Source organism: Prinia subflava, chromosome 6 (assembly GCF_021018805.1).
Source record: "Prinia subflava isolate CZ2003 ecotype Zambia chromosome 6, Cam_Psub_1.2, whole genome shotgun sequence".
NCBI lineage: Eukaryota > Metazoa > Chordata > Aves > Passeriformes > Cisticolidae > Prinia > Prinia subflava.
In genome coordinates, this window is record NC_086252.1 from 16,002,484 (window position 1) to 16,028,524 (window position 26,041).

General features: G+C 39.5%; 1 protein-coding gene across 4 annotated transcripts in view; it reads left to right on the forward strand.

The window, feature by feature from the left end:
• ZNF385B (zinc finger protein 385B) overlaps nucleotides 1–20,549 on the forward strand; it is a 153,677-nt gene extending 133,128 nt beyond the window's left edge. For all 4 annotated transcript variants that reach the window (XM_063400418.1, XM_063400420.1, XM_063400421.1 and 1 more), the window contains 4 exons: nucleotides 15,041–15,277; nucleotides 16,325–16,503; nucleotides 17,607–17,708; nucleotides 19,076–20,549. In XM_063400418.1, coding sequence (XP_063256488.1) covers nucleotides 15,041–15,277; nucleotides 16,325–16,503; nucleotides 17,607–17,708; nucleotides 19,076–19,294 — 737 coding nt within the window. In that variant the 3' untranslated portion in view covers nucleotides 19,295–20,549. The remainder of the gene's footprint in view (nucleotides 1–15,040; nucleotides 15,278–16,324; nucleotides 16,504–17,606; nucleotides 17,709–19,075) is intronic.
• The last annotated feature ends 5,492 nt before the right edge of the window (nucleotides 20,550–26,041 follow it).

Below are 26,041 nucleotides of genomic sequence, written 5' to 3' on the forward strand. Positions count from 1 at the left end.
TAATTAAATTCCACCACTTGGGAAGCTATTGTTTAGACATAGTACTTTGGAGAGTTCCTGAGAAATGTTCAACAAGTAGTAAATAACTTCTGGTGTCCTTTTCTAGTGTATGGAAGAGTAGAAAGAGAAGCTAAACAGAGAAGACAGCTATAAGAAGTTCTTGTAATCTTTTTTTATCTGCTGTACTTCCATGGGTATTAGTGCAGAAAGGGTAGGGAGCATTACAGTAAAGTGATAATCTGCAATTATTCTCTTAGGTAGGTCTGCTAATAAAGGGGCACAACAGGCATGAGCAGCACCCTTTCTGACATGCTGTCATTTTGACTGAGATCATGATGAAAGATTTGGAGCTCTCCAGACAGAACAGTTGTTAAATATTGAACTAAAATGTCAGGTTAAGTTTGCTACAGAGGCAAGTATTCTTTGAGTCAGACATAGAATGAAGTCCAAAACACTCACTTGTCAGAAGTCACCCTTGTCAGAAGTCACTACAGTGCTAACAGGAAAAATAATTTCACTGTTAGCTCAGCTAGTGATGAATCTATCGAAGGCAAAACACAAATTTATCCAGTCCTTATTTTTCAAAACATACGATGCAGTGGTCTCTCTACAGCTGCTCTTTTCAGCTTGAGAAATGTGGCTGCTGGTAGAGCTACAAAAGTTAAATTAATCTTTAAGGTTTTTTAGGGTATTTCCAGAAGAATGTGGGCTCCTGTAGGCAAAAGTGGCCTCAGCCAAATGGAAAGGCATGACTGTGGACTGAGCATGACAATGCCCACATTGTGAGAGAGAGTTCTTCCCTGCTATTGTTAATAATAGAGTGTGACTTGGAAATGGCATTTGTAAATTGATCATCATCAAATATATAATGATAAAGCCATAGTGCAGGAATGGTGCAGGTGGCTGCACCTTAAGTGGATATCAATGGGTTTAACTGAACAAGCTTGCACTCTAACTTTGTCAGGCTACTATGTGATCTCATTGTCCAAGCTCACACCTCCTGTCTCTTCAGAAAATACTTATTTATTGCTACTAGTAAATACCACCACCCCTCCCCATCCACTCTGCAGACAGGAAAAATTCTCAAGCCACACAGGAGAAGTCCAGTAATGGGTATGTAACAGTTTTGTATGCTAGCAAATCACTACTGTGACCCTGGAAGATTTTTTCATAGCTGCTTTAGTATTTAGTGATTACAGAAGGGCTGTGTTATTAGCACTGGGAGCTGCTCTTGCTGGGGTGGGTTGATCCTGGCTGGATGACAGGTGCCCACCAAAGCCACTCTACCACTCCCACCCTCAGCTAGGCAGGGCAGAGAAAATACAGCAAAAAGCTCGTGCATCAAGTTCTGTCAAACATAAGGGAACCTTCTGACAGCTTCTCACAGAAGCCACCTCTGTAGCCCTCCCACTACCAAAGCTTGGTCATGCAAACTCAGTATAGTGGCAAAGATTCCCTTCCCTCCCAGTGGAAGGCCAGGATGCATAGAAGGATACATGCAGTATGGCATTGCTTTAGGAAAGGGCGAGGGTAACACCCAGTACACAACATAGTTCAGAATATTTGAAGTGTGGTTTAAATATAGCTCTAAGAATGCAATAGAAGATAGTGTCTGTGACCCCAGGTCAGCATAGTCTAGATGCTTACAGTGATGAATCCTTCAGGAATGCATATGATAATGATTGGATTGAAATGTTGCTGTTTACTTATCAAGCAAAGAGGAATTCTTTGATCCCAACTTCTGAATCAAAATAAATAGTTCAAAATGAAACATACAAATGATGTGGTATCAACTTCTTTGCATTTTGCTTTGATATGAAAATTGGAAAGTAAATGCAACTGTTTTAAACTACTCAAGAGTCAAAATCATATTTCAGATTTAAAAGATAATTGTTTTTTGGCCTTTGATCATTCCCTGTATGCTTAGTTGGCCTCATGCCTGTTTGTGAAATGATAGGTATGGGCATTTCAGGTTCAGTCTTCATTGCAGTAAGAGCAGAACTCTGCTATGTGGGAATTAGTAGGTAGAGACAATCCCTCTGGATGCTCTATGAAAACCCATTTTGTACAGCAGGTACAGGAACAGAGAACGTTACACACCTAACTAGGCCAAGTGCTAGAACCTGTTTCCAGTCCTGACCCTTTGTGCCACAGCTTCGCTCTGGGGCACTGTCTCAGGACAGCTCAGCTGGCAGTGCACAGGGTTGCAGTGAAGACACTCCAGCACATGAGCAGTCCTGGGCTGATCTGCTGTGCGTGGCCAGAACGGCGGGGAAGGGCTGTGGCTGCAAAGCTCATTCCCAGCCTCTTGATCCTGAGTGTGTCCTGTAAGAGTCATTCTAGTCATTACAGCTGCACAACTCACAATAGCTGGAGGCTGTTCTGAGGCACACTGTCGTGCCAGAGTGTGGCACAGGGTCTAACACGGAGTGAACTAGATCACATTTGGAAAATAGCCTGGGCCTATTGATGGACCTAATGAACGACATGATGTCATGTAGACATATGGTAATTAGTTGTCCCATTAGACAGAATTGGCAACTCCAAGCTTTATCAGACTTAGAAGATTTTCCTTGTAGTCTTGTCTGTGAGTTTTACTTTATCTAGGACTATCTGTGGATGCTTTCACAGCAAAACTGACTGTTTTCTCCTTTTATTCCTAACTTATCAACATGTTGAATCACATTTACTCAGGAAGCTTATGACGGGTTGGATTTCTTCAGTGTCCTCATTGCCAGTGCTGTGCATTCATCAACTACCAATGAGGTGAAATGTCCCAGTGGAGGGCTCAGTTTGTATTTCACAAGTCCACCATCAGGACACTCCCTTACTCATCTTGCTCTCATTGTTGATTTTAACAATCTTTCTGCCAGTGCTTAAATTCTAAAATTTTATATATGCAACTCTTTAACTGGACTAATGCAAAAAATTATACCAGATCTCTCAGCAAAACCCCTTTTCACCTCTATTTGCTTCCATTTATCTCCTTGTTTTTCCACACATTTTAAAGGAATGGCTTGTTTACATAGCTCAAATAAACTATTTCTTATATGATCCTTCAGAAGTAGCTAGGAGCCAGAGACACACAGCCTCCCCAGCTGAACTGTGGTGTATCTGTCCTGGGAAATTCAAGGTTATTTGTCACACAGACAACATTATAAGAACCTCAAAGCTACAGTGATTCTAATTATTCTTCAATCTTATAATTTTGTGTAATGTACCAAATTCCTCTAGACCTCGAAAGGGGTAGTGAAAAAGTTGAATTTTGAGGGTGGGGCAGGGATAGAGAGAGGCTCTAAGAGAGGAACAGGGCAAGGATGTGTTTGGCTTGGCGTCCTCCAGAGTTTCACTGTGCCCTATATTAGAGGTTCTGCCTTTTGTCCTTCAAAGATGCTTGTACTTGTCTGGCCTCCTTCAAAAGCTACTGATGAGCCTCATCAGTTCTTCACATTTATGCTGACATAAAGAATTCTGCTGAAGCTATACTCTATAAAATAACCATGCATCTGTGTTTATGTGGATTCAGATAGTGCCTGCTAAGCACAAGCATATTTCTGTTAGATAAAGGTATTACTTTACGGTCAACTAAGTAGTAAATTCTATCTGATTCAGCCACCAAGGAGAGTCATTTCAAGGGCATTTTTCCATTACATCCTCTGTGGATGGCAAGCTTTGTTCCTTTTTGAGTCAGTGTTTCACAGCCATATGAAGATCCTTCTACATTGCCATCTGTTGAAACCCCAAAACAGAGGTAATGGCACAGTATAGAAATTTCTGCTTGACCAAGGTGCTTTTACAATTGATGATATAAAATATGAATTATAAATGTTCATAAATTCACCACAGTTACACTGTTGCAAGTACCACATGCATACTTACATCCATGGCACATGCAATGCCTGTATTTGATTTAATAGTAAATAGCTTCTGGGCATTTTCTGGTAGATAACTCCAGCAGCTCTTTCAGGAGGTTTCTATTTGGTTTATGCTCTTAGGATGAAAGGTGAGCCAAAAAACATTTAGCAAGTCAAAGTCTGTTAACAGGAAATCATTATAATAGGTTGAGATCTTGAAACACTTTCTTCCCTGCTAGCCTTACTGTTCATACTTTTCAAAAGTGGATGTTCAAACCTCATCTGTCTATGTGTTTCTAAATCTGAATGGAAAACCAGTCATACTGTGCATTTTGCTGTTGATAAGCTCTTGGGAGAAAAATCTTTGATCTGTCTATAATGCTAGCACATTTCAAATTCTGCACCTCTACTGAAAACTGATTATAGGTGCCATTAACTGAGAAACAAGCTCTGCAGCTGACACACATACATTGATGAGCTGTTGCAATTCTTGTTCATACTGGAAAAGGCCACACTTTTCTCTCTCCAGTTGTTATAGCAATCAGAAATATATGAAACCAGAATTTTCTTTTGAAGGAATGGTAAGGTTTTTCTTTTCCTGCAGTAAAATAAGAATAGCTTGAGATCAAAAATACATTCTAAGGTGAAATAAGACTATTTTGGGTGTTCTGCTCTGTGCCTGAGTACTCATGTCGTGTATCATTAAAACTGTATACCTCTAGTATTTCTACTTACTCAAGTTCTAAAATCATGTATTTCATAGCATTCTTTTACTAGTGTTCTTAAAATGATACAAAGCTTTTCTTTCTTTGAGAAGTAGAGATAGGTATTTGGCTCAGCAAAATGGCTGATGGCAGCAGGGCCAGGGATGCTATCAGCTACTGGGGTTTTTAGCTGCATGTATGTGGTCATAGACTCCTTTCATAACATTGAATCTTTCAGCACCTCTTTTATACTGTGAAATCAGGTGTCTGTTTTTCTTGTTTGTCCTGCTGATGATTGAATATGGACTTGCCTATTGAATATCCCAAGAGGAGTTTTTTTTAATAGGATGATAGTCAATGGAATGATAGTGAGTATGAAATAACAAAATAACTTGCTAAAAAGACATCTGCTGGTTCTGCTTGGTTTCTTAGCAACCCTGGGAGAAATAATTTCAATTGTATTTAATATTTTTACAACACTTATTGAGGCACCATATTCCAAAGGAAATAAGACAGTTCCTCTGATAGCAGATATGTATTTTTCACTGGTATCAGAAAGTAAATAACAGGATTCTGGTGATCATTCATACAATTGGTAGTTGAATAAAGTTTTCTCTGTGTTCAGTTGTTAAAGACTGTGTTGATGCTGCAAGATATAGGTTTTCTCCTTTTCTCTGAGCCCTTGAATGAATTTAGTGTCCAAATATGAAAGGTTGGGTCAGGACCAATGCCACTTCATGGTGCAGGGGAAAATATACTTAATTTTCTATAGCAGAAAAGCTATTTATAGAAACATTAGGGTACTCATTATTTCCTTATTATTTGTTTTCAAGGACAGCAAAAATATTTAAGTGTTGGTTAGACAAGTTATATCTGAAATGCAATTTATTCATCAAATCTTGAGGGCATGACTGAAAGTGCTCAGGCAAACCTGCCACAGAAGTGGGTGAGAATGCACAATTACAGATGTCATTTAACTGAAATGAAGACAAGTGTTCCATAGCTGACTCGTACTGCAGTTGTGCCTGGGCAAGCACCAAGTGAGTAGTTCACACACAGGCTCATGAGAATTTACTTGCAGAGTGTGTCAGTTCTCCTGGATTCTTTTATTTAGATGCCCATAAATTTCATATTAAGTTCCAAAGCACTTCAGCTCTGAGCACAGAGTTTTAAGATTTTTGTTTTGCACAAGCAGCAAGTGAAATACATTTCTAGTAATATATTTTAGATTCATAAATAGTGGAACCATTATGTTATTTTTACAGCTGAGATAATGCACTGAGACTAAGCAGAAGTGAAGGATCTCTGGGCAAAATACTGCATGTTTGTTATAATCTTTGAAAGTTATTTTTCTAAACATTTCTACATTATTAAAAAGTTCAAAAGACAGTGCAATACTATAGAAGATTTGCATTCTGGGACATCAGATATAGATGTAGCAGAATTTGGAATGGGAGTATAAAATATTTTCAAAACAACAGATGTCTGGTGTCAGAAAAAGCTAAGTTTATAACTAGCAAAAACATTTGCTTTCACCCAGAGCAGAGCCATATTTTGGAGCATAGCAAATCTTATACTGTGTTTCAAGCTTTGCTCACACTGTATGAAAATTTTCCAACTCACAAATTTTCCTATTCTAGCCCAAACGAACTGGCATAGCTCAGAAAAGATGAAAATAAATATTCTTGGCTATAAAGCACCAGGACCCTGGAAGACTGAACTTTTGGATGATCTCACTTTATGGATATTCTGTAAATTAGCATTCGCCCTTGGTAGCTGTGTTTTAGATCCACCTTGTTTTCAGTTGCCAGCCCTGCAGTGCTACTGATATTGCTGTTTTATGAACAAACTTCTAGTGGTAGTCTTCCCACCCTGTTAACGTGTCACTGAGAAATTAGATATTGGCATTGTACACTGGGAAATTGCTCTGAGCTGGCGTTTGTAGACAAGTTGATTTTCTCCAGAAGTAACATGCTGCATTTGCCACAGTTACTGGTTCACCCTATTAGGTCTAAAAACTAGAGGAGGTGGAAGCTGGAAATTGTGATTATCTTTTTTCAAATTGGGAAAAGTCTGATCCAACATGCATTCTGCAAAATATCATTAAAGATCAGCAGGTGACACAGGGGCACAATGCAAATGGCCTTAAGTGAGTGTTCAAAGTTTGTTTTCTCCAGACATGCTACATACACTCCTGCCTTTTGGCTAACAGTGCAAAATCAACTCTTCTTATTCCTCTAGCTTCTGCATTGTGTTGAAGTATTAAGAAAGAGGCCTTTGAAAGGTGAATGCCCTTTGTTGACACATAATCATTTTGCAGTTATTTTACTCTGTTTTATACGTTTGTGCCAACATACATTTATTTCCCTCCCCTGCTGATGAGTGCATACAGATATTTCTTGATGTTGTCTTGTAAACAATCATTAGCCAGCCAGCCTAAACCAATTCCCTAAGAATCTCCAAATGTGTAACTAATTGATTAAAAATCATAGGCAATACAGCAGGATCACCTCTGACAACCCAGCAGTGGAAGCAGCAGGAACTTTCAGTTCAGGAAGGTGTACAAATTAGTGCAGGGATAGATTTTGTAGGGCAAGGTTTTACCCTTGTAGATCTACATGTACTTCCAAACAGATTCTAATTCCCTTAAGTCCACTTTCATAAAAATTAAACCAAATCAGAATTGCAAAAACAAACCTTTTTTAACATTACATCTTTATTCTGATCAGCATAAATATTTTTGTACTCTGAAGAAAATGCAAGTTCCCATGTAAGAGCCTTTGATATGCCAAATCAGAAATAAAATATGTAAGAAATTGTCAGCATTACTTCTGTAACATAGCCATGCAAGCAATACTTCTGAAGTAAAAAAAGATACTTGGGTTCAGCCTGTTGGAGAGTAGTGATGCAGTTAATCAAATAAGCACTCTAGCTACCAAGTTCACCTAATATTGCACAGCCATCCAGACATTTCCTGATGTAGCTTCAGTATCTTGAGAAAATATGTTGCAGTTTATTTGAGGGCACATTTGTGTTTGAGAGAAAAAGCTTTATATTTATAGCTTCCATTTTTTTCTTATCTTTGTATGGAGACAAAATTTGGTCTCTTCAGAATCTGTCAAACAGATTTATTTCATTATATAAAATGTAGCTCTTTTTCATAAAGACCAGAAGTACAAGAAAAACATTTTTTTACAAAAAGTAAAAGTAACCAAGGGGTTAATAGATACACTGTGCTGTTGGATTTGCATGTAGGTTTGCAGCAGAATTTTTCTAGAACAGAGCCCTACGGGTTTTTCAGCCTCATTTCTCAGTAGACTGCACAACTGGTGAGAAAGTAGGTATTTTGTCTGACAGCCGTTAGAGTCTCATTATTCAGCAAATGTGCAGATAGAACAAAAAATACTTTGAAATACTTTATCCAAGTTTGCTACTTCCATCTTAATGAGTCTGAAGAAATAATCTAATGCTCTTTGTTGTTTGTTTTGTTGGGGGGTTTTGGTGCTGAGGTACAGGACAGAGTACTTACAAATCTGTAAAGGTTGTGATCACTAGTAACTTAATTGCTGTCCTGCTACTGTCTTTGTGGCATATCTTACTCGAAGTGTTCATCTCTTCCATCATACGAAGAACAATTAATTGTATGTGCACTTTATTCTTCTATATTGCTGTGAACCAGAAGAAAATGCTTTCTGTGAAGAACAGTGTTTGAAACTTGCTTTTCTTACTGGAGCTATTGTCTGACTTTCTATTCAGTAACTTTCCTGCTAATAAACTGAAATAGGCCCTTCTTTTCATCCTGGTTATTCAGTCACTGATGATCTCCTCTTTTCAAATCTTATTTCATGCCAAGGAGATGTACAGCAGCTTTTGTTTCCAGTATAATTATTTGTGGGTGTTCTCATTCTATCCCCAGGCCTGTGTTCCAGGGTAGTTCCTAAGTTTTGTTAGGCAGTCCTACAAATGTGACTAAATAAGTTTTCCCCACCTTCATTTTATTTTGTTGTAGTTTCTTAACATCTCCCTTAATTACATTCAACCAGACTTGTTATCTCTTTAACTGTGATCTCTCTACTTTAATGTTTTTTGTTTTAAATACTGAAAATTTTGTTACAATATTTCTGTGGTACTGATTTCTCTCTCTCCAGATTTATGTCCTTCATTTTCAAAGCTCTCCATAACTTTGTATGTCTTTTGTAATACATTTCCAAATGCTTTCTTGCACCTACCCACAAAGCCATTGAAACCAGCTTCCAATACAGCTTCCTGCTCTGCCTGGACCTAATTGTGAAGAGTTCCCTGCAATCAGCTGCGAAACTTGCTTCTTTTAGTCTCACCTTTAAAAATTTCTCCTTTACTGTGATGGACTGAAAAACATTTGAGAGAAGTTTGACTGTCACAATGGTACCTGTGTCAGTGACTGGTTGTTGTGTCTCTGTGGTTTCCTACCTGTCTGCTATGGTCATCTCTGCTCTCAAACTGATCATTTGGTCTGGGGAACAACTCTGTGTGAGGAAAGCTTGGAACAGAGAGGTCAACTGGTGACTGTTGAGTAACTATTCAATTAACTCACCTATCTTCAGCGTCATTAATGGGCATATTTTGTAAAGTGTGGGAAAAAATGTAAATTTGTCACTTTTTAGATTTATTTCACATGTACCAAGCATGTCAAATTCAAACAGAGCATTTTATTTTTCAACAGACAAATTTTTACTTTGTTTTTATGGATGCTAATTTAGCTTTACTGATAAGCTTCTCAGCAAAATTTCTCGGATTATCCAGTAGTGTAATTAATGCAACTGATTTTACCTTTTCTACACAGTTGTTTGGGGAAAGAATGTTTAATACTCTGACAATCTCATGGATTTTCTTTTCCCATTCTGTAATCACTGAATGCTTCAAAGGTTGTTTAATGCAGCCCAATATTCACAGGCATATATGGAGCTGTTGAAATTACAGGGAGAACCTGATAATCTATTTCACTCAGTACAGCTTTACCTATACGGGAGATATGTTTGCTTTCCCTCAAACTCTTTCTTAGTCTCCAAACTCAACACTTCAAACTACTAGCAGCTTCCTGTGACACAACTTAGGTGAACTCAAGGCTATCACAAGCCGATCTTGGCACCACACTTTCAGTATCCCCAAAATAAAATATTAACATTTATTTTCAGAAATCACTTTTGATTTTAGTTATGATGGGAAGTGACATAGTTAGAAATCAGTTGAAAATGTTCAGGATCAGCAAGCAGTCCTTTTTTAAAAGGTTGTTCTTTCAGTAGTGATGTGGTATTGTAAGGCACCACCATAAAGAAGGCTGATTGAACCAAAGGCTTTGCCCCTAACTGTGCATCAGTTGTGCTCACCAGTTTTATGGCCCTGATAACCATGCAGTGGCTGAGTGTCACAGTGTTTTCTTAACACAGCAAAAAATGATGTGACTGGTTTAGGCTGGAAATTGCACTAGATATTGCATGGCTCTTTCCTTCATGTTTTTCAACAAGAAAAGAAGCATAAGTTTTTACTATTTTCTTACCTTTACAACGAAGACTAACAAATGTTTTACTGCCAAAAGTAATTTTTCCATTATGCTATCTTCTAACTTGGCAATATGCACTACTGGGTGAGCTGGTAAAAGAAATGAGTGAATCTCCCGAAAGAGCTCCAGTGCAGGGCTGTAGAGCAGCAGTGGCCGCTTTGCGGTGTCTGTGCTGCCCTTCTGCTGTACTTAGAGTGCAGCTGCTGTTCAGTGCCTGGGGCTGGGGGTGCAGGGGAGGGCCTGGCACCAGGGCAGGTGTGAGCTGGAGCTGGGCAGTGGGTGGCTGTGGCATGGCACGCTCTCTTCCAGTGCAGAGCCAGCTCTGTCACAGCCAGGGCTGCGCGGCTGTCCTCGGTCCCAGGATCCTTCCCTCAGTGTGCCCACCTCCAGCACGGCTTGTGCGCAGTACTCCCACTTTCTGTGGGAGAGAAGAAGTGCAAAGTGCAAAGCTATACTTTTCGTTCCATGCAGACACACACAAAATATGTCTTTGCTGTAATTGAAACCTTGTTCTGTTACCATCACAGCAAGAGCAAATTGGTTTATTTATTACATACAGCAGAAAATTTATGTGACAGTTTTGTAAGGGTTATAAGGATCATAGCAGAACTTCATATCTGAAAGCTTTTAGCATATGTATTGGAAAAGGTTCTTTCAAGTGTATCGCATCCATACCTTGGATATTTTAATTCTAACTGCAATTTGAACAAGATGGTGTGGAACAGAACTTTATTGTAAAGATGTTTTATGTATCATCAGTGATAAAAACTGGGCAGATAGATATGTTGAGGGGTGTAGATAGCAATAAACATTTTTGATACTGAAAAACTTTATCAGATTTCTAGATCTATACATGAATTTTAAATTCACATTGTTTTTATTTTTTTATCAAGAACGTAAATTCTGGATTAAGGATCAGAATATTGTTACTTTTTTTGTTGTTGTTGAAAATAGCATGCATGATTTCATCATGAAGTCCAAATAAAACTTCTTTCTAATGTGCACCAAAGCACCACTCTGACTCAAAAAAAAAATCAATGCCATTAATGGGTAGGACCTATTGTCTATGACACAGCAACTGTATAAGAGTGGCATGACCTGCAAAGGTCAGTGAGTCACTTCAGCTGTAGAAGTGAAGCAGTAGAACCTGTAGGTTTGAACCTATAAAGTGTTGCCCTGCAGTGTCTTGACTTTGGTATTCAAAATGAGGCAGAACTGATCAGATAAATAAGTCCTGAATTTTAACATGGCGCTGACACAAGCATGAGTCAAACAAGCAGAAATATGTGAAAATAACTTCAAAGCAGAATTAAAACAATGTAATGGGTGAGAAAAGCATTGATATTACCAAGCCCAAAGCAATACTTAATTAGCTTGCTTTAGTTATTTTCCCTGGGCTCTACTTCAAAATAAATTCAGGCTTCAGTAAGAACCTGAATCATCAATTTACTTTTCTTGAATTAAAGACATGAATTTAAGACAGATGAAATGTGGCTCTTCTGCATGGAAAAGGAACATAGATATAGGAAAACAGTACAGATTAGATTTTAAATTAACTTCTTGCACATGAGGTTTGGTGTGAGCATTTCAAGCTAACCCTGATGCAGATTGAATCACAGCTACTGCCTTCAGGGAGCAGGCTGGTGCTGCCCTGGTCTCATGCTTCCAGCTGAGCTCTGCTAAGCTGTGGAGCAGAGGCTGGTGTGTCCATGGTCTGGGCAGGATGGACTCACCCCTGTGCTCGTTTGGGCTCTGCCTGGCTCTGTTGGTCTCGACTCAGGTGAAGATCAGAGCACAACTGAGCCTATTCTCAATAATACCTTCAGAAATAGCAAAAGGACTTTAATCCTACAGCTGCATCTCACAATGCATATGTATTTCATAAGGTGATAGTTTTGAAATGGGTGTGCATGCAGCCATTAACAGCTAGATCTTTTGGTTTCTGCGTGCAGATATTGTTAGCTCTGTGCTATAAGTACAAATAAAATAGTAATCGTCTTTATGCTCTGTATATACACGCAGTTTGCATTTCCTGTGCTTTGCACTGTTGAATAGTTGGCATTTCTGTCTCAAACATAAAACTGTAAGTAATGGTGTTTTGAATTCTGTGGATTGAAACAATAAGTGGTTATCAAAAGCCCATTTGGAGAAGTGCAATTTTCTGATTTTAGAAGCCAGGAAAAACGCAGTTCTGGCCCCACTGCAGTGACAAATATGCACTTAGCTCCGTGTACTTTCTGTGGGAGTTAAACTGTATAATAACCTTACAATTATGATCTTTGAAGATGTTCTGCATTAAACATTTAGAATGGTGGAAGGAAACATTAATTCATAGAGGGGCGTATGTCTCTCCTCACACATCCGCATCGATGAAGAGCTTATTTGTGTCAGGAAGCTTTCCAAATGATGGAATTATTATGTGAACTGAGGTTCTTTCCAAAAGCTGTGATACTGGCAGAATTGAGCCCAGCTGCATGCTGGTAACTTCTCTCTAGTTTTGTAGAAGTTTTCTTGTTAGTGTGTTATATGTTGTATACTCTAGAACTGTTGGAATATGAATGGTTAAAACACTGTACATCTGGGGAGCATTATAAAAAACATACTACATCAGCTGTTGACCAGCTAAGTGAGGAGAACTGGGAAATGAAATCTGTAATTTTTTCAATTATCTGTTAAATTCGCTGTTGGAAAACCATCACTCTGTGATGGTAATTGATGGCCCATGTAAAATGGATCCTCTTCCATGTCTTGGGATCCTACTCTATTTGATGGCCAAACAAATAAAGTCTGCTCCCTCTTGTTGTGGTCAGTGGGATCAGTACAGGCAGGGGCTGTGAGCAGGAGGGTAAGCACTGTGCTTGTTGCTCAGAGGTGATGATTTCTATCTCCAGGAGGTGTCCCAAAAGCACCAAATTTTATGCCTAAATAAAAAAAAATACATGTGGAACAAAATTTTAAAAAACCCAAAGCCAAACCAGAAGTGTAGTTGGTATATGTTAGCATACAGCTTGAAGTTCTGTAGGTGTATTTTTCCTTTAAGGCCTGAAATGCAAAATGCTGTGGAACGTTCCTTTATTCCACTCTGGTTCACATATATCTTGGTGTCGTGCCTTTTGCAGTTTGGCATAATATTGCATAGAACAGAAACAACAGCAACAACAATTCTCTTTTTCAGTAATGTAAATTCGCAAATGACAGCTGTTCAGTGTGTTTCATTTGTAGATGTTAGCACCTCTGAGATTTTTCCATATTGAAAACTCTTTAATTTAGAATGTTAGCAAATGCTATTTATTGAAATGTTATTTTATGAAGACTCATAAGTCATATAAAGTATTCTAGATTTTTGCAGATGTGACATTATTATGGAGACTTTAAAATTGATTAACCTATGAAGAACAACTTAACATCAGTTTCTTTTGTTATACTTTGTCAATCAAAATACCTTCAGAATCTGGTTTTAACAATAATTTGGTCATAATAGTAGTCTTTGTATTTGAATATTTTCAATGTTTAATACAGTTCATATTATGTAATTTCAGAGTATTTTTACTGCTTTTTAAAAATAATAGTTCTTTTATTAGAATTTTCATTCTCCAGGTTTATAACAATCTAAAATTGATGTACTGCAATGCACTTCTGGGATATATGCCAACAACTGTGGAGTTTAGTTTCAGGATGGCTATTCATAGTTCATACACACTTTCAAGGGTTTGATTGAACAACCAGTGTTGAGTGTTGAGTTTTCAGAGTTTTTGGTAGCAGAGTCTTGGCCGATACACAAAGGCATGTTAAGACAGAGTCTGGTAGCTGCAAACATAGTGCAAAACTTCCATGTTAAAGAATAGATTCTCAAAATAGAGCCTAATTTTTTCAGTTCAAGTCAGTTCAACTCTATTCCAGCCTAAGCCATGGGTTTCAAATTGGGGAGGTTGCTCTTATGTAGGTGTTGTACTTGCTAAGATGATGAAATTTGATTCCAGTTGTTCAGAGTGACTCTTATTCAGTCATTCCTCATGTCCGTTTTGTGGGGGTTGCTCATACCATCACCACTGCACTGTGCCCCTCCCATCCTGTGTTTGTTTTGGATGGAGCTTGTTTTGCTGCTGGCAGCTAATATGGCTTGTGGTCACAAGACCTGTAGTTGAACAGCTTCAAATGGAATGAGCCCTTGAGGGTCATGTAAGCAGGGAGCATTTGAATACTGGCTCTGGCACAAAGTTCCTCTGTAGGCACAGCTGGAACCTTTTATCTCTTGCTTTGTGATTGCCATCTGCAAAATGAGGTAATACCTGCCTACCTGTCTCCTAGGAGCACAGATGACTGACTCATGCTTGTGAAGTGATAAAGGAATGCACTGAATGCAATCAGAAGCCATCTGATCCACAAATATGTGGGGAATCATTCATAGAAAAACCCCAAAATATTAGCAACTGTGTTCATGTGTAGTACCATAACCCCTGAAATGAGGGATGTATGTCAAGGAGGCCCTTTCAGCATCCTCCCAGTAACTTTGAGAAACTTGAGCCCTTCCAAAGGCAAATGTCTTGCTTTTGAGAATTATTTTTTAATCCCCAATGCAAAGCCTTGCTTTGTCCCTGAGTGCTGCCAAGTTCTTAACCCTGGCTTCCTTTGGGATTGCTTGAGCTCCTTTCAGCTGACCATGCCTCCAGCAAAGCAGCACCAACAGCTGGCATGAAATTGGTGAACTCGTTGGTATTCATTGGTAACTTTAAAAACAGGAAAACCACCCTTTTTGTCAAATTACACACATTTCATGGCAGGACTTTTAACAAGATTTCAAGGATGCTGCTCTCTTTTATAAAATGAGATAAATTAGCCTCCTGTTGAGTTATGTTTACTAAACCCACAGGACTATTACTGTATGCTTTTTGTGTATGTGGCAAAAAATATGTATGACAACATATTTATTTTGTTTCTTTTAGAAGACAAAGGGAAAGAAAAACCCAACAGTGCAAGTCAGCAGTCCAATACAGAAGTGGATCCACTTCTTCCCAAACCTGGAGTAGCACCTGCAGCACCGGCCTCATCCTCCAAGAGCACGAATGGAGCTGCTAACACAGTTACTGAGTCAGAAGAGGAAAAAGCCAAAAAACTACTTTACTGTTCATTATGCAAAGTGGCTGTGAATTCCCTTTCACAACTAGAAGCCCACAACACAGGTGAGTATCCATGTGGTACAAGTCAGCTGCATTTTAGCATTTTTAAAATTCAGCATAACAAAGTCATAGCCACACTTCACCAAAGCGTCTTTTAGCTAAAATTTAATATTTTAAGTTACAAAACCGATCCTGTTAATGGCAGTTTCCTGTGTGGTTTTTGATATACTATTAAAGTACTTTCTAATTTTTTTTAACTGTCCTTCATGTACTCTAAATTTTCAGTTGACAAAATCCCTACAGTTCATGTTAACTAATCAGATCCCTTCATACCTTCACACTGAGGATCAAAATATGATCACAGTGGTTTCTATGACACTTAAGGTTTCTAAAATGTCGGTGTTCTCTCTCTTTCATATTTTGTCTCATTATCATTGGTGTCTGTTATTTTGCTGGTAAAACTGAGAGTAGTTTATTTGTTATTTGAATGTTTTTATAATTTTAGGGTGGGCTCATGAAGTTTCAGATGTTCTAGAATCTTCTGATCATTTAAGATTAGATATATGTATTTTTTGGGCCACAAGCAGCAATCCCTAGTGTGCTCTGTCTGTGTATGGTGTGCTGGTGATGTCAAGCTTGTTAACAAGCCATTGAAGCTGGTTTTACAGCTGTAACCCATTCTGGAAATGGGCAAAGCAGCCATTTCTTCCGAATCAGAGGATATTTATTGAAGTATTGCTGTTCCTAGGCAGGTTTTGAGGGATTGCTGTGGTTCCTGTCCCAGTCTTTGCTAGTACTCTTGTCTGCTATTCACTGGCTCTATGGAATTTGGCAAAGAATAAGCAGCAGACGCTTTGGCCGTGCAGTCACACACTGCCCCTGAACAGTGAGGTCCAGCATGCCTCTGTTGCCTTTTTTCACAAAGCCTTCTGGCTTGCCTTTAAATCAGGGATGCAGGAACTACACTGGCCAAAACAAGAGTGATCATTTGTCCCAGTCTGTGGTGACTTTAACCATTCTGTCTTGAAGATAAATGCTACAAAGTCCCAAGGCTGAGGGAGTGTTTTGTGCTGCTGATCATGAGCTCACCTGCATCTCCTTGCCCATTAGGCTCCAAGCACAAGACCATGGTCGAAGCTCGGAATGGTGCTGGTCCCATCAAGTCTTACCCTAGGCCTGGATCCCGAATGAAGGTGCAGAGTGGCAGTAAAGGCTCAGGACTGCAGAACAAAACCTTCCATTGTGAAATCTGTGATGTCCATGTGAATTCAGAAATCCAGCTCAAACAGGTAACTTGCATGTTTCTTGGAGCTCTTTGTTGGTTGAAGTTGCATGGCAGTTTTGTAGGTGCAGTGCAGGACTGTGTGAAGATGTGTTGGTGAATACTAAATGAACTTAGTATTTCTTATCTTTCTTCCCCCAATTATTTCTAAATATTTTGTCTCAGGTCAAGTTTACCTGATTATTTCAGTTGCGGAAAAATGGGCTTGATAGTTGTAAAAGCAGGGGTGACAATATCAATGAATGACATTGCAGATCTCATTGAAAAGTTTTCCATGGTTCAGGATAGAGATTTGAACCTTGTTCTCCTGACTATAAGAAATTCTGGGTTGAGTTTCCCTGAATTTGTATTTTAGTGCTGTTTTCAGTTTGCTGGAATAATGTTTAATGCTATGTGAGAAGGAAAGCATGACTCAAATCTACTGGTTTGGGACAATCACTGGTTGGGTAATACTGCAGATATGTCTGAATTATGTAGAACAACATTATCATTAACAGTGTAGCTGTTATGTGCCCCTGGAGCTGTTCTCTGTCTGAGCCAATTAGCCCTGGGTTCAGAGCTGAGCCCATACAAGTGCAGTGATTCTGATACTCAAATGGGAACCTCTGACTGGATGGTGCTGTGCTGTGTGAACGTGTCCTCTCACTCCCTGTTTTTTAGTTAGCTCTAAGATAATATTAAATTGCATGTGTAGACATATCCCTGGGTACTGGTTCTTCCTTCAGCTAATACTGAATTATTTATACAACTGAACAGTGTCAGCAAGATGGAAATTTACCTCTTACTTCTGAATATCCCTATGACCTAGTGATTATAGCTCTGTCTGGTTTAAAGCTCCTCAAGTGGGAAAAGGAAATACTAACCAAAATATCAATAATTTGCAAAGCCCGTCTTAAATCACGAAATATGCTGTATTTGATTAGTTTCTGATTCTCTATTTGATATGTTCCAAATTATATTTGATTTAGCAAAATTCATCTTTGCTCTCTCTAAAGAACCTACTTTATCTTACAAACAGGGGCTTAGGCATATCCTGCTGATAAATAAATTTCAAACTCTAAACTGAGAAATGTTTAAAGAGCTAATTAAATGTGAGGATATTTATTTCAGCACATTTCCAGCCGAAGGCATAAGGACAGAGTTGCAGGAAAGCCTATGAAACCTAAATATAGTCCTTACAACAAGCTGCAGCGCAACCCAAGTATTTTAGCAGTAAGTATTTTAATTTCTCATCACTGTCTGTGTGAATTTGTGACCCTGGGGACTCCCACTGCAGAGAGACAAGAACATGACAGACCTGACGCTTCTGCAGCCTCTCTTCCCCTGCAGGCTGAGTCTGCACAGGAATCAGATTTGAAGATAGTTATGCATTCTGTCTGCCCAGGCCAAGGCATGCAGACAGCACTGCAAGTATTATTTACTGCTAGAAAGAAGGGAATAATCAGTGGAATGGGGAATGAACAATGTGCCCCATGGAAAGGTGTTGGCTCTTCTGGGGAGAGGGCTCTTCACTCTGAAGGCAGCAATGGATATACTCTGTCTTTTTGCCCACCTGAGATAACTCTAAGTTATGATGGATGCAGCCAGAGTTCCGGCTGGCTTTAGGACAGCACAGTGTGCATGCTTATTTGTCCATTACACAGCCAGTATTTTATTCATTGGAGAAAAGTCCTTGCCACCTATGGCACAAAAACAGTTTACAGGTTGAAAAAGGAGATGCAAATGTGTGCATGCAAGAGAAAGCATGTGGAAAACCTGTCAATGCTAACATATTGATAAATCTTTGTAATTGCATAAAGGCAAATAAAAAGGCTGCAGGCTTCCTCCAAGTCTCCCCACTTGATAGATTCTGCCCATGTTAATCTTCTTCACTTGTAAAATACATCATTTTATTATCTATTACATAAGGAGAGACTACCAATTACAAAGGAAGAACATGAGTATTTTTGCTTCCACAATTGGATGATTGTAGTGCAATTTTCAGTTAGAGATTTAGATATGAGTGTATATATTTCTGACTAGCTGTTTCACCACAAGCACCAGCGACTCTTGTAGATCTTAAAATGAGTCATATATATATTTCAGAAAAAATTCTTTTTGGTATCAATCTTAAATAATATTTCTGCTTTGAAAAGAGCAGGTCTGCATTGGAAGGTGCAAAGCTGACTGGCCTATAGCCACCTTCCGATCTTGTCCACTTTACTTCTCTACAATTCATTTTTGCAACTGGAAAATTTGACTTTTGATATTGAAGTCTTAATCATGGGGTTATTTTTAATATTTCATGCACAGTTATAATTTATATAAAGTTACTCACTTGCAAATTATGCTTCCTTCCAAACATCAGTGGGATGGTCTCTAGACTCAAGAGACTTGTTTATCTTTAAATATAGGATTTGGTTGCTTTAATTGCCCTGGGAGCAAGAGAAGAGTGCAGGTAACATTTTTAAGCAGCTGGTAAGAGGCTTCTGTGAGAAACCACAGTGTTTCCTGTGCCAGGGTTCACTTTTTCCCTCATGTAAAAGTGGGCATTGGGAGAACTGTATTTACATTGCTCTTGTGTGTGTGTTTTATTCCAGGCAAAACTTGCATTCCAGAAGGACATGATTAAGCCACTGGCACCTGCTTTCCTCTCCTCTCCTCTGGCTGCAGCTGCAGCTGTCTCGTCAGCGCTGTCCCTCCCTCCCCGGCCCTCGGCATCCCTGTTCCAGGCACCAGCAATCCCGCCAGCTCTGCTCCGGCCGGCCCACGGGCCCATCCGGGCAACGCCTGCCTCCATCCTCTTTGCACCCTACTGATTCACTGATGTGAAAATGAGATACCTATGGCCAGTACAAAGGGTAAAGGGAAGCAGGAAAGGGGTTGAAATTTTAAAGTGTTTCTCTTTTGCAATGGCATCCAGCGTGACTCCTCATCCAACCACGCCATAAAATCCATCATTCACAGCACTGCGTTTTGGAGTCTAGACAACTCTATCTTCTCTCTGTCTGTATTTTTTTTTAAATCAAAATAGTGTGATTTGCTTAAATATTGAATTTCTCATTAAATTTATATCATTAAAGTGTCATGCATCTACTCATCATTTTCTTTTCTTCCTTTTTTTTTTTTTTCCATTTTTATGATGCACCTTGGAATCAAGAAACATAAAATATTTTCCTGACAGACTTGAAAACTAGGGTCTTCCTCACTCACACCTATGTAAATACTTCTCTGAAAAGCAACGGGGTGTAATCTCATGTGGAAAAATGGAAAAGGCAGATGAACCAAATGCTTGATTGCAGACAACATCTCAAAAAAGAATTGCATCCATTCTTTTTGTGTGCTCTTGTTGACAGGAATTGTGTGCTGTCCTAGACCCCAGTACTGATGTATCTTGTGTAGTACTACAGATGTACCATGTCTGATTTTAATATTTTTAGTTCCTGTGCAAATGTTTGAAAGCAATGCAATGCTGAAGCTTTCAATTATTTCTTTTGTGTCATACTTTATGTAGAGAAATCAAAAATAGAAAGCCATATAACATAGATTTAAGATTACTGCTTGTTTGCTACTTTCATTTAACTTATTTTTGTTGTTTCTTCACTGGTGTTGCTAAGCAATGTTTAAAGAGAAAAAAAGCTTTTCAATTGCACATTGCCACAGCTCACATGCGTTGTTCAAGAGGACAATGGATCCATGTGTTTGTACGTAAATATCCTGTTTTCCTAATTTCTAACTAGTTTCCTTTGTAATGATGCTGCATAACATTGTGGCTCCCTAATGCAATAATGTACAGAACATAAAATATTTATAATTGACCATATTCTCTGTTTACTGAATATATTGCAGTAATGTCCCACCTATCTTCTTACTTCCCCAACCCTTTTATAAAGGTGAATCAATATGCAGTGCTCAGACTGGAGTCATTATGTCATAATGGGGACTACAGGTGGAAGAAAGGAAAAAAAAAAAGAGAGAATTAACTTTTAGAGCATCTTTATCAGCAATCCATAATAGTAAGATGTCTGTGTATTTTTTTAAATGTACCTTTTCAATAAAATAATAAGAAAATTATACATGCTTATTGTGTTTTAATTGGTACCAGAAAAAAAAGCCTGAAACAAATTTAGCTAAAGGAGTCTTCCAGGAGCAGACAAAGCATTGGAGTTGCAATAAAGTATAATTACAGAACCTGTGTTTCTTTCCCTCGTGTTTTAATGTCTTTTCCTCACTGTAGCTTGTTTACAGCCTTTACTGGGGCTTTTTTTCAGCAAGACTGTAAACATTCACTGCATCAGAGTTTTGGAGGAAGACGCAGCACAGACAGGTGTGTGATTATGTGGGTGTTTTACTGTACACCAAAATGCTACACCACAGTGGTGCCATTGCTAATGGAGATTAAAGATTAACTTTACAACCAGCCTGGGCAGACTTCAGACTGGAAGCAGGTCACTTGGGAGCCAGGACTTGCTCTGAAGTATGGGCAGAGTATGCAGTTTCTTGATTCAGCAGCAATTTTTGAAGGGAGGTGTGTGGGGAAGCCTTGAAATTATCTTTTTTTACTGCTGAAAAGCTTAGTCTATTCTTTAAAAGCCTGCTCTTTGTTTATAAAAAGTGGAAAGTAAGGAGCACAAGTAAAAAGAGTCAACTGAAGGCTGTTAGGGTTAATAAGAAGCCAACAGGGCCATTACAAAGCCACAAAGGCCAAGGGCAAAAAAACCTTCATAAACTTTATAGCAGAGAATTTACAGGCCAAGATATACTTCATAGTAGCAGCATTATTAGAGACCATTTTCTGCAAGTGTAATTCTCCCCAGTTACCACTGTTCTGTGGAGCTGTGTTGTGAGAGGATAATTTGCTGGTGAATCACCTACCAAAGGGATAGGTAAGGGAATCCAGGCTTTTAGCATCCTCTGGGAAAGCTTTGTATTATCTTGTGGACTCTGAGAAGCACAGGGTTACAGGTAGACTCCCTGTCATGTGCATCTGTGTGTGCCTGATTTTGCAGGGAGTCAGATTTAACTGCTCAGCTCCCTTCAGAGGATTTAATCCATCAGGAGCCTGGTGCTTTCAAACATGAGCTAGGTTTACAGAACTCTGTATTTTAACTGGTTCCTCAGGAAGTAAGAGTTGTCTGTGTATTAAACCTCTATTTTTGTTTTCTTTTTATATCTACTGTTGATGACAGGAAATTAAAAGCAATTACAGGTTTCTGCAATTGAAAATGTTCCTATATGAAATACAGCAAAAGAGGGCCTGGCTAAGCATGTGTAGATTTATTGGACAGGTGATTATTTCAAAGAGCATCTTAAAATAGAGAAATATTTGGGTCACAAAGGGTGAAGCAATGTGTTATGTCATTCAGCAATGAAAGGGATTAATCTGTGAAACATAAGGAGCTAAAAAATGTGATTGTGAATCAAGAAAGATTCTTATTCAAAACTCTGTGTTAACTTACATTTTGTATATTGAAACTCTGCTTGCCACCAACGTTTTGTCTACACCATGTAGGACCAAGCATTTGAGATCATAATTACAGTATAAATGATAAATCCTACCATTATGCCTGCTGGGATCTCTCCTTTTAAAAATGAGCTTTACAAGTAAAAGAAAATTTGTATCATACTCAGAAAAATGCAATCTGCTGCTTTTTTGTAATTTTAGGATACCTTCTCCTGCAGTGTTACATCATTACACGTGGCTGGCTATGAAATTCATGCATTTTTTTGTAACAGATAACAAGTATTGAAATGTAACATTGGCAGTGCAGTTAGCTTTTTGAATAAGATATCAAGTGTAGAAACCACTAAGGTTACAGTAATGGGATCATATTCTCTAGTACATCTATTATTTTAGATCTGGTGACTGTACTCTGAACTGCAAGTTGTTCCTGTATGAAAAGTCAAAAGTTGTAAGGACATTCTGTTGGTCGGGATTTTCACCTGGCACAGCCATCTTTCTGAAGCAGAAAAAAAAAGAAAAAAAAAAAAAGATACAGCCACATCAGCAGGATCTTCCTGCTGGTACATGTGACTGGATCATGGTCCCTGTATCACCAGAGATTGTCACAAAGGGTTATCAAACAGAGCTGTGGTCCACTAGTCTGTCCAGATGAAAGATTTATAGAGACTGCTTTTTTAAAAAGAAAATTAATGGTGATAAGATCTTCTATAACCACTGCAGGTCACTAGCGTGTGTCTCATTTCTCAGGCCAAAATGTAATCAAATCCTTCCTTTCAGCTCTGGTCAGATAGCAAGAGAAGACAGGAGCTAACATGGACATTGTCCAGTCGATATCACCACTTGGACTCTGAGAATAATGTTACACTGGGCCCATCCACTGATAAACTAAAAGGTAGCTCCTTTAAGAAAGAGACTTTTTCATTAAAAATAAGTTGTCTTCTTTTACTTCCTTGCAATCTGATCTTGAGCTATGAATTTTATGGTGAGAAAGTTTTGCAAAGGATTTTGTCACATTTTTCTGGGGGAAAAAAAGAGCAGTTTTAAACTCTGCAGGAAGTGTTCCACTATCTTTATGAATCTGGTAATAACCCAGTGAGCTTTACAGTATATCTTTTGAACATGTCACCTTGAATAAGTGAGATACTGCACTATTTATTCATGCCTGGTTGGACATTAAATCTCCATAGCCATCATCTGGTCACAGTGGTCACAATCATTTTCTTACTGTGGCTTCTATATTTTTTTAACTATGTTTTGCTTAATCCTCTTGTTTCAAGTGACAGCTGAAACATCCTCAAGTATTTATTGGAATGACCAGCATTTCAGGTAAAACTAATTTCTTTTGAGTGCCTGGAATACTTCCATATGACAATGTTTTATTATTAAACTAACACTGTTTTAGAAATGTTTGTATTTGTTTTCTGTCCTACTCCTATTTATTTGTACTGATAGAGTGCTGTGCTGGATGCCAAGAGCCAGGTCCTGCTGAGCACCTGAAGTGGAGGAGGCCAATCCGAGACTGGTGCCCTCGAAAGGCTGCAGCTGAGGGAGGTGTCCTGGGAAAACGATGACTTTAAAACGTCTTCAAAACGTCAAGGGCGAGGATCTGGGCACGTTAACGTGAGTAGGTGGTTGGGATTGGCCAACATGGGTTTACAAAAAACAAAACCACATGTGAAAGGGCCGGGCGCAGCCTGTCTGCCGTGAGGGCCCGGTCTGCACAGCCAAGGGGAGCCGTGTGCCCTGAGGGTGGCTTTGGCAAGGCTTCCAACAGCGGCTCTCCCAGAATCCCAGCAGGAAAATGTGGGCACCAAAGGCAGGGAGAGTGGCTACAAGGAGCTGTGGGACAGCCTGGGCCACCGAGCCCCAGGTGCTGGAGAGCCGCTGGCAGCCCGTGGCAGCCCCTCGGCTCTGTCCCAGTGACACAAACACGCTCTGAGTGACCGCGCAGGACAGAGCAGTGGGGTGGGACCCTTGGAGGAACAGGCGTGAGTGCCAAACCAGGGTGTGCTGGAGAGTGAGGCTGCCCTCCAGAGGGACCTTGCCAAGCTGGAGAGCCGGTTTGATGGGAATTTGGGGGGCACACAGGGATGCCAGGGGATGGAGCTGGGGAAGGAGCCCGCTGCGCGGTGGGGCTGACTGGCCAGCACCAGCAGGAGCCCTGCGGGAAAGGTCAGGGCAGGCAGGGACACCCAGGTCTGAGGTGCTCAAAGGGCCTGCAGTGTGCCCTGGAGGCAGCAGAACCCAGCTGAACACCGTGCTGTGCTAGCAGAGCCGCAGGCAGCAGCTTAGGGGACGTGCAGGGCCCCTCTGCACAGCTGCACCCGAGGAATGTGTCCAGCCTGGGGCTTCTGATGTGAGAGAGACCAGCGCAGAGGCAATCAGAGTTCATGTAGAAAACCCATCCAATATGAGGCTTACCTGTGGCTTTCCCAGGTGAGTGTTTGCTGCTGAATTATTCATCCCCCAAGGAAAGGGAGATGAGAACAGGAACACGTCTGACACCAGGCTGAACTTCATTAGGAAATGCTTTTTACCTGTGACAGAAAAAAACATAAATCCCAGACTGCAGCTCTTTGCTGATGCTAAATAGACTTCGGTTATATTGTCCCCTTTCTCTGCCACCTATCTTTGAAACATGTGAGGATGGGAGACTACGCAAACACAGACACTTTCTACCACGTGTGTCCTTTGTGGTGCCAGACAGGGCACCAGGCTCATAAATCAGCTTCAGGCCTTGCTTTCTGTAAATGATTTAGTGTGGGAGATACTGATTAGTGGTAGCAAAGGCACCAGAATTGTTCAAATGTAGAGGGTGACAAGCATTACATCCACATTTCCAAATGCATAAGTTAATTTTAAAGTAATAACTTGCTGTTCCCTGTCTGGGACCGAATGCTGGGAACGCTCTGGTGCTTTCTAAATCATCAGAACTGGCCTGCTCTGCAGTTCTCTGTCACAGGAAAAAAAAAGCATTAAATAGTTTTAGTCTCCTTCTGAAAGTACTTAAATCCTTATATATATTGCCTGCCATTGCTCTTATCTATTTTCCAAGGGAATTCAAGGGCAATTTGAGACACTTTAAATCTGCATTGTGACTGCTTGCCCTGTGCTAGGATGATGCTCCAGCAGTTCAGGGAGGAGGCAGCGAGATGAGAGTGGGCAAGGCAGGCTGCAAGAGAAGGGGGAGCTCTGCCTGCACTGCAGCGATGTGTGAGCTACTGAGAGGTGCAGGGCACTCACGGGCATTTGAGGAGGAAAACACATTTACAAATATGGGCTTTCAGACTTCAGCTTCTGTTTACATTGTGAGTGAGCAAGAACTAAGTTGTGATTTGAAATGCACTTAAGTTGTCACCTAAGTGACAACTAACTTTTAAGTGAAGACTTATATCAAGCATCTGTAGAACAGCTCTTTAGTTTATCTTATGAAGTGGACCATTCTTCAGTGCCAGGAACTTCATCACTCTAACCCATTCTACTGGCATCTCTTTTTCTGTGTCTTACAAAATATGTGTGCTAAATATATATGCATGCTAAACCACTCCATTTCTTTTCTCATTTTCTTTTGCTAGGGCTACAATTCTAACTGCCAAATTTTATCTTGTGACTTGAAAAAGCTCTGATGTGCAGTAAGCTTAGAAACCCTATTCATTTTCCACAAGGCACATTTACATTTACTATTAACATCTCCAGTTGGCAAATGTTCCAAGTCAAGGAATTACCAGAAAACAATGAAGAAACTGGGATAGTGGTGGTTATTTCTTTCTATTCACATGCATTTTTTATTCCAAAGTAGACATTCAACTCCCTACTTCTGTAAGACAGAGCATTGCTATTGAAGATAGAACTTTAATAGAACTTGAACTTTGTACTGACATGGCCAGACATCCTTTATAACCTGCCATATGGAAAATTTATTCCTAGTTTGACCACATCTTAAATTATCTGATTCTTCCAAAATATACTTGGATGTTTCCAGAGAGTAAGGTCAATAGAAATGGACTCTGGATGGCAAATAAAGTTGCTTTTAAGAAGGTAGGAACAAAAACCAAATTACAACAGTCCTCTTTCATTTTAGGAATATATTTCACCACATTGT